The 9,262-nt window shown below is 42.1% G+C and overlaps 1 protein-coding gene across 4 annotated transcripts in view; it reads right to left on the bottom strand.

Moving 5' to 3' along the window:
• Positions 1–1,191: 1,191 nt before the first annotated feature.
• chd4b (chromodomain helicase DNA binding protein 4b) overlaps positions 1,192–9,262 on the bottom strand; it is a 28,311-nt gene continuing 20,240 nt past the window's right edge. For 2 of the 4 annotated variants that reach the window (XM_037784723.1, XM_037784721.1), the window contains 12 exons: positions 8,028–8,119; positions 7,776–7,909; positions 7,154–7,298; positions 6,888–7,044; positions 6,052–6,137; positions 5,664–5,937; positions 5,528–5,584; positions 5,134–5,304; positions 4,891–4,999; positions 3,879–4,011; positions 3,577–3,772; positions 1,192–2,428 (listed from right to left, as the gene is read on the bottom strand). In XM_037784723.1, coding sequence (XP_037640651.1) covers positions 2,226–2,428; positions 3,577–3,772; positions 3,879–4,011; positions 4,891–4,999; positions 5,134–5,304; positions 5,528–5,584; positions 5,664–5,937; positions 6,052–6,137; positions 6,888–7,044; positions 7,154–7,298; positions 7,776–7,909; positions 8,028–8,119 — 1,757 coding nt within the window. In that variant the 3' untranslated portion in view covers positions 1,192–2,225. The remainder of the gene's footprint in view (positions 2,429–3,576; positions 3,773–3,878; positions 4,012–4,890; positions 5,000–5,133; positions 5,305–5,527; positions 5,585–5,663; positions 5,938–6,051; positions 6,138–6,887; positions 7,045–7,153; positions 7,299–7,775; positions 7,910–8,027; positions 8,120–9,262) is intronic. The other 2 variants (XM_037784722.1, XM_037784720.1) reach the window with 2 other exon arrangements.

The raw sequence follows: 9,262 nt of genomic DNA, 5'->3' as shown, positions 1-9,262 counted from the left end.
CGCTCTACCAACTATTTCAGTTGTTATCCATTACTTTTAGCTCCATTACTTTTAGTTAACTATTTCAACTATTATCCATTATTTTATTTTATTTGACCTTTATTTAACCAGGTAAAATCAATTGAGAACCAATTCTCATTTACAATGATGACCTGGCCAAGAAGCAGTAGCAAGAGTATATAGACACAGTCCACACAAGCGACACAAACAGCACAGATACAGTACAGTATGACAAACATACAGCATGCCATGACAAGAGAAAATGGCTAAAAACAGCATAGGTGCACTTTTAGCTCCATTACTTTTAGTTAACTATTTCACCTGTTTACCATTACTTTTAACTAATTTTAGCTAACTATTTCAACTGTTTATCCATAACGATTTGGGATTTTTGTACCATATTCTTGAATTGTTTCTGAACATTATTTTCCAGATGTCCTGTCCTTGTTGGTGTTGCAGCCACCATTTTTCCTCTTCTGTGAAATGTCCTATTTCACCCATAATGCATTGCACGACAGGCTCTTTCAGAGTAAAGCTTTATGCAGCAGGTAAATTAGACTGTATGGCACCTAATACACTTTACTACTTAAGAGTGAAGTCTGCAGCCCTGCCAGCGGCTCTGTGAGGCTGCTCTTAGGTACAGTGGTGTTTTGAGCTAAATGCTTATGTCAGCATGCTTACACGGTCACAATGACAATGTGACATGCTAACATTTGCTAATTTGCACCAAACACAAAGCACAGCTGAGAATGATGGGATTGTAGTTAGTTTTGCAGTTATTGATTCAATTATTATTATTAAATATTAAATAAAAGTGTTGAACAAATTGAGATTTTGACCTGATGACACTAGATGAAAAGTTACTTTATCACCAAAGTGATTACAATTCATCCTGAGGGGAACACGAACGTGTGCACCGAATTTCATGGCAATCCATTCAATAATTTTATGACATTTCACTCAAAACAAATGATCACCTCATGGTGGCACTAGAGGAAAAGTCAGTAGGATTCATCCTCTAGCGGTCTGTACCAAATTTCATGACAATCGATCCAATATTTGTTGAGATATTCAGTCTGGATCAAAGTGGAGGAGCGACAGGCTGATATTGCCGTCCCCAGAGCTATGCTGCTAATGTGGCTAAAAATACATTCAATCAGAATTCCTCAAAAATTGACAAAAACCTTGAAAAACTGTTGACTTTTTATTGTAGTTCATAAAAACAAACAGCGATGATAAAAACAACAAGGTGGTAACCATAATAATTATATTCAATAATGTAAAACAACATAACAATATACAGTAAGAAATTAAATTAATCGTTCTCCAAACCATCACCTAAAAGCTGTGGAGCTATTGCATGTCCGTATTTCGGGAAAAAACACGGGAGAGTTTCCAGGGAGCAAATCTGTGGCGCAGTTTAGGAATGTCGAGGTGCTGGTTGGGTGGTATGAGCACAGAGAGCTGATCCTGGATCTGGTCACCTGACGAGAGGGGTGGAGGTTTGGGATGGAGGGCAAGGACGCAAGAAGAGGTAACCGATCTGAGTGACTGATAGAAAAGTGACAGTGACAGTCTCTCAGCGTCGGCAGGGGGGCGGGAGGGGGACTCTGCAGTAGAGGTGCACATTAATATGCCCTGTTTTATACACACACATACAGGAAACACATACTCTCTCTCTACACACACACATACAGGTGAGGACTAGAGTTTAATGACTTTTTTAAAAAAAAGTTTCACAATTTTCTAAAGGTGAAAATGAACACAATAAAATCCCTTGAAATCTTCAATAATCCAAAAATGACTACAAAGCACCAGTATACTCCGAGCATGCTGCTTTTTCTCCAGTCTATCTTCTTCATGTTACTTATAGTTACATACACATGTTTGACCCTGCTGTAAAGGACAGAACAGGACAGGTCAGTGGGAGCTGCCCCGCAGTTCAGTCACAACGACAGTGCTCAGGTTACAGGAGTTAAATCTGAATCCCAGTGGAGGAGAAAGACTTGTTTCCATTCGCTCCCATCCTACATCTGCAGTCTTCTCAAATCAAAGTCCAGCAGTTAAGCTGATGCTCTTCTGAGTCCGGAGATGGGTTGTGGGTGCAGAACGAGGAGGACTAACCTGACTGTGCTGTACATGGTGGTTAAGGGGGAGGACGTCTGCTACATGGCGGTGAGGTGAGGGCGACTAGCCTCAGTCAGTGAGAGTAAAATGGTGATTGGTCAGCGCGGCACCTGCATCTGCTGTGAGGTCTGTGACTGGTTCTGAGCGGTAACCTCGGGGGCCCGGCTGGCCAGTCGGCTAAGGATGTTCCTCTCGGACATTTGCAGCCGCACGGCGACGGGGGGTATCCTGGCGATGGTTGCCGGGAGACGTGTGACGTCAGCCTTCATGTCGCTCAACAGTTCCTCGAGCTGTTTGAGAACTGGAAATACGACACGTAAATGAGCTATGATCGCCACCGTGACAATCCAAATGAAGGACTGTTGATGTTTTTTAGTCAGTTTTGCGTCAAATATTCAAAATCACCATGTTTTAGTGTTAAGATGCAGTCAGACTGGATTTCGGCTGGCAAAATGTACTGAATAAAGCAGGCGGGAAATATGAACTGCGGGAGCTAACGTGGCTAACAGGCTGTCAATGACTGTCATTGGCCTCTCTCATTGTTTTTACACTCGCTACAGCCAAGCAGTATCTCTCCTCCTCTACTGCTTGTATTATTTTGATAATTGAATAATCGTAATTTTTGGTGGCTCCGGCTTCTCAAATGTGCGGATTTACTGCTTTTTCCCATTTTATTGCTCGTACAAAACTGAACATTTGAACACATCACCTTAGACTTTGGGATAATATGATGGGCATTTTATAGGTTAAATAACTAAACCATTAATTGAGAAAATAATCAGCAGATTAATCGATGATGAAAAAAGTTAGTTGCAGCCCGAAAAAACTAAAACCCTTGTATTGTGCAGGCGATCATCTCTACAACCTCAAAGGTGGACTACTGGCTGGTTGTACTGGTTATTTCCCGAAGAGGTAATGAAACCCTTGTTTAAACAATGAAGCCTCACACAGTGCTGCACATGACGTTTGTTTCTGGTTACGTTAGCAACTATAATTATATACATATAAATAACTGTGTTTACATAATAGCTCCCTTTTCCCTACTACTGATGCTATCACAACAACAACCAACACTTTGTTCTCTGTCACACATGAACACAAGCTCCTCCTATTCAGAAGCTTCATACAGGAATAAACAATAGTCTGTTGTGATGCAAGCTAAAGCTAAATTATTGTGAGATTGCAGTGCAGAATATTTTAAACAATTCTCCTGCCAAGATCTGAACATAGGATGACCTTATGTAAACGCTCAATTATTTAGCGCTCGCTACAGATGTTCAGCTTCTCCTTGTAGATAATGTGCAGCCTACTAAATGTGACTTTATGAATCTGTGAGTTTGTTTTGGTGAGTTGCAAGGCAGTTGTGCCTGTGCAATATACTTATTTTCCAGGTGCACGAGAACCCTAGCTATACCTTTTATATCTCTTTTGATCTTCCATATGTTTTACCTTTATGCAGAACTGCATTGGCAGGCTTGTTTCCAGACATGGACTCCTTGCTGAGGTGCTGGTGGGACTCGGCGAGACACTCCACCTCACTGAAGCGAGTGTTGAGGGCCATGGAGGGGTGGGCCGGGTCCTCCGTCATGTTCAAGTAGGCTGCCCTGCGCAACTGCTCCTCGATCACCAACGCCTGCTCCAATAACTATACAGGAAACAAAAAAGACAACATGCCCAGTGAGATATAGAAAAACAGACAGACACACACACACACAGGGGAAACGTGATACCAGTGAGCGAGCTCAGTTCACCTTGAACCTGCGGGCCAGAAACTTGTTCTTGATCTCCAGGAAGTTGCCTCTGCTCATCTCCCCTTTGAAGGGCTCGTTGAGGATGGCAAACCTCACATCGTTCTGCACATCCTGCCACCGAGCGTAGCCGTGTCTGAGAGACGCTGAGGTCAAGTGTAACAACATTATGTGTCTTGTGAGGGACGAGCCAAAAGCGACCAAAGCCCAAGATGACCCTGTCTATTTGCTTGTTTGCGACAGAAAATCGAAAGATATTAAACGTTCTATTATAGTAGACTAAAGGCACTTTCACAAGCCATAGTCCGTTTGGCTAGTACGAATCAGAGTGAAATTTATACTTTTGGTTCGTTTTCTATTTAGTCTGGTTCGGTTTCACAGAGCACAAATTAAAGCAGACTAAAAATAAAAAAATAAATAAAAAATAAATAAATAATTTTTGCTGAGGGGCCTGTACAGAACAGTTGATTTACATTTTTAATTTGGAGAGCTGCCACTTCTATTCAGGGAATCACAGACTTTTATGCTGTTGTAGTATTTTTCACTTTGACTCGGCACTGATCGACTGCGCACGAATCCCTTCTCCTCCAGTTTATCGTGAATGACTTTATGAACGTTAGTTTTTGTTCATATTCTGTGTCCATCTCAACAAATGCCTGCACAGGCAGCCTGCGTTTTGGTTTGCTTGGAAACGGTCTGAGACCACCTCTCGCAAGCGGTCTAGGACCGGTTGTTGTGGTCCGCACCGGAGCACGATTACTGCGTTCACAACCGCCCAAACGAACTGCACCAGGGGTTGATTAAAGCAGACTAAATGTGAAAGCACCCTAAGAAAACCAGAAAATATTCATATTTGAGAAGTCAAATATATATTTTGATTTTCAAAACAGCTGCAGATTAATTTTCTGTGGATCAACTAATTGATTAATCAACTAATAATTTCAGCTCTGATGTGACGGGAAGACAGCAATCACACATGAGAATTTAACAGGAAATTGTCCATTTGAAAGGATACTGTATGATTCCAGCCAGCAGCCAGTAGTCATGGCGACGGTGCCAAATCTCAAAGGTCTTCTTGGTGACGGTGGCCGCCCGCTCTTCATTCTGCCACAGAGAGTGAAGCTCTGGAGAGGAGGGCAGAGAGGTCAAAAGACAGAAACCAAAGAGAAAAAAAAAAGAGACAAAGAGAAAAAAGTGTGTGTGTGTGCGTGTGTGTGTGTGTGTGTGTGTGTGTGTGTGTGTGTGTGCGTGTGTCCACCTGTGAATCCTCCATCAGCGATGTTGAACATGAACCTCTGCTTGGTGGCTTTTTTCTTCTCTTCACTAACGTTAACCACCGGCGCAGCTGTTGCTCCTTCTTTGGTGTTCTCTCCGTTCTGCAGTTTGCCAGACTCGTCTGTTTTCACTGCATCCTTTTCCTCTTTTTGCTCTGCGAGAAAACAACCGAAACACGTCAGCAAGAAACACAGTTTAAAACTCAATACATGAAACATGGGTGAAATTAAATTATGATACCAATGGCATTGTTGAAATTTACATTTAGCTTTACCTTATAAATGTATTGAGGATCTCCATCTGAGTCAAACGTTTTACACATTTTACAAAGTGAAGAATGAAATTTACATTCAGTGTGTGTGTTTGTTGACCTGTACCTTTCTTCTCCTCTGTTGGCGAACTGGTGTCCATCTTCTCATCTTTTCCCTCCTCAGCTGAAACAAGAGAAGCACTGTTAGAATGACAGAAAAAGGAAATAAGGAAACAAGATACAATGGAAAACAGCTGCCTCACCTTTAGACTTGTCCTCCTCTGGTTCGGTCTTGCCCTCCGAACCTTCAGCCTTGACCTCAGCAGGTGTCTCCTTCTCCTTCTCCTTCTCCTTCTCCTTCTCCTTCTCCGTCTCCGACGTCTTGTCCTTCTCTTCTTTCTCCTTGCTCGTGTCATCCGCCTCCTTCTCCTTGACTTCATCTCCATTCCCTGTCTCCTTCTCTGCAGCGGAGTCTACCTCCTCTTCTTTCTTTTCGAGGGCGGGGGATTTTTCAGATTCATCTGGGATTTCAATAATCTAGGAGAGAGGAAGACAGTTTCAAATTACAATAAAATCTGCAAATTCAAGTAAAATGTTGAAGCTCAGAACTTAAACAAAAATTGATGATGTGGATATAAAAGCAGAATTTACCTCCGGATCATCTGCCTTCTTGGCTCCTTTGCCATCCTCGCCGTCCTTCTTCATGTCTTCCTTGTCCTCTGATTTAGACAAATCTTCTGACAAGAAACACAACACACAGGTCAACAACAGGTATGCAAAGAGTGCATTTCATTCTGTCTCTGTTATAGCTGTCAATAAAAACATTTTTTTAAGCTTAATAGCTGAATAAGTTTTAAAAACAAGTGTCTTATGGACAGTTATTACTTGTTCCATGTTTTTCTGGTTGTATCCACAAGAGGGTGTCAGGGAATGAGCTGATAGTCAAGAGATACTTGTATTTGCACAAAGACTAAATTATAACATATCTTTCAGTGAGACAACAAAGTGTCTGAACGCACACAACTTCTGCATGTCACCACCCCAACATGAAGGGCCGTCCTAAAGACTTTGGATTGGTTTTTCTATGCAAATTGTTGTTTTTGAACTCCATAATTGTTTCCACACAGTTTTAGCAACAAAACCAGGGAGCTTGTCTTCTAGATGAGCGAAGCATTCAGAGACTGACTTGTGAGTCTGGGGTAAAAGTTGAGGTAAAGCATGTGGTGCTGAGGTTAGGGCTAACAGGAAATGGAAATGCATGTCATTTGTCAAAGGATCCCCATAATGACAGTGTTACAACATATAGTGTATGTGTCTATGATGGTTCTTATTGCAAAATAAATAACAGTCTAACTACAGTATTAAGCATCATGAAGCTGAAATGAAATAACCTGTCCGCAGTGATCATTTCTATATTCTAAGAAATCACATAGGATACGTTCTCTTAATAATCCAGTACGGAGTATGACGTGTGTGTGTGTGTGTACCTGGAACAGGAGTGTTGGGCTGTGTGTCTGCAGGGGTCCCAGTAGAAGGAGTCTTTGGGTCTTCACCTGCAGCCAAAGCCGCAGCCCTTTTGTTCTCCTCCAGCTCTGCCATCCAGGGCATCGACCACTGACCGTTCACATGCTCAAACTCCTGCACCTGTTAACCAACACGTCAATCAGTCAGCCCATCACTCAATCAGTCATTAAATACTTTAATTATCTAAACATATTTTGCAGCGTTTTTTTTTCTAACTGGTAAACCATACCTTTTTCCTTATAAGTGACATCACACCAATACGGGTGAGCACGTGTTGCCTTGACAGACCCTCACGTGGGACACCGTCTGCAAAGGTCTCAGCTCCATCAGCCCCCGGCTCACAAAGGTGACGCATGAACAGAGACACGTAGGCCCTGCGAACATGCGTGAAGAAGAAGAAGTTGGACGGATGTCACGGTAATTATACATTTGGAAAATGTCAAAATCTCTGAGAGATATCGCACATTTCACAGAAATGCACAAAGAAAATATAAATCAAACAAAACGATACATATAAAATACATAGATTCATGACAGCCCAGCCAAGTAAGCTGTAACCAAGCATTGGCGAGCTGCCATGCAATGTCTATGGAAAGCTGCGGCGCTTGCTCCGAGCTCAGCAAGCTGCAGCCATTTTATATACTTTCAGTACTTGAGTAAATCTTGAGTTATGGCCAAAAATGTGTTTTGTGAGGTCATAGTGACCTTTGACCACCAAACTCTAATCAGTTCATACGATAGTTTTCGTTACAGACACATTTTGGTCAACACCAAAAAAAGTACTGAGGTTTGATATCCAGCGCTGCCTACGTATATTGGAACAAGCAGAAAAGCATCTCATTGAGACTCACTTGAATTCTTTCTCAGACTTCCCTCGGAGGTCCCTGACCAGCCACTGGTTGGTGAAAGCATCCTGGGGCGGCATCCCATAACGCATCACTGCATTTAGGAACGCCTTCCTCTGCCGTGCATTGAAGCCCAAAACCTGAAAAGTAATAAAGAGGTCAAGATGTTTACAAACTTAATAACAAAAATTTGTTAGGAAGTCACTTTATCATTGTTTCTCTTCTTTTTGTGCTGATTTTTCATCTTCAGGAACTCACCTCGATGTTCCCGCCCACTCTGGCCAGCAGCGGCGGCAGAGGTTTGTCCCGATCGTTCCTCAACCCTTTGCGGTTCGGTCTGCGGGCATTCGCTAAAATTACATGAACAGAGTTAGTCCATCTGAGATTCAGTGCACATTCCAGTCAGTAACGTTTCACTGAGGCCATGAAAATGAAAAGTGAAAAATCAAACTGATTTTCAAGCATCATCATGTGTGTCCTTAACGTCCTAAAGATGTTCCACTTACATCATGGCTCACTCTGATCCTGCTGAAGCTCCCCCTCCTCACAATCTCTCGGCACTATTACATTAAACGCTTCTTCTTGAAGCGTAAAGCTTTCAGAACATTTACTACTGAAAGCAGTGTCGTGGTGGTATACTTCATTTAATGCAACTGAAGTAACAGAGCCATAATTAAATAAAACAATCGATACAAAACATGGACATCTTTTTGCACTAAAAAAATGAACAAAATAACATATCAACTTATAGAAATTGTATACATACAAGGGAACAATTTCATCTGAAACAATACTGAAAGTGCCTTTTCCAAACAAACCTTAATTAAAAGTTAATATGAACACCAAAAATCTCATTAAAGTGCAGGTAGACGGTTCAGCTGGCCGAGAAACCGTTGATTCTAATGTTCTTTCCCTGTTTCTTTGTTCTTTTCTTCCCTTTCGTTTCTGTTTCTTCTTTCCTTTCTACGCTCAAAGCAGATGATGCAGCTGCAAGTGGCGTTTTGTGAGTTGTTGTAGAGGTTGTCAATGAGGATATCATAGCTGTCATCTGAATCTGAATAAACATATGTAGAGGTGGTTTGAAGGATGTTAGTGGGGGGGAAAGAACTGGGGCTCGAACAGGAAGGTCTACATCCCTCTCAAGCATTGCTGGGACCAAATCTTAAAGCCCCCCCTCCAGTGTAGTTTGGCATTTCTGTGATAATTCATATTTTTTTGAGTCGTTTCCTGACGATGGTGATTAGCCACACTGTTAACGGGTTTGATGACGTATGACTTTAGTAGAAGCTGCTTCTTGGCGCTCTTTTCTTCACCGTCTCCTCCTGCTGGAGATAAATTAATGGAAAGCAGCCGATGCTGCTCGTCGGTGTTGTGTCCGGCCACAGCGCACCGCAGGACGGATCACAATTGAAATGCATTTTCTGTACGTTTTGGAGGTTTGCCTCGTAAACAAGAGAAAAGTCCCTTTAGAGAAATAAAGGGATCACAGTGCA

This window comes from Sebastes umbrosus, chromosome 11 (assembly GCF_015220745.1).
Source record: "Sebastes umbrosus isolate fSebUmb1 chromosome 11, fSebUmb1.pri, whole genome shotgun sequence".
Lineage (NCBI taxonomy): Eukaryota > Metazoa > Chordata > Actinopteri > Perciformes > Sebastidae > Sebastes > Sebastes umbrosus.
The sequence above is the reverse complement of the archived record's forward strand: the minus strand, read 5'-3'. Positions and strand labels throughout refer to the sequence as shown.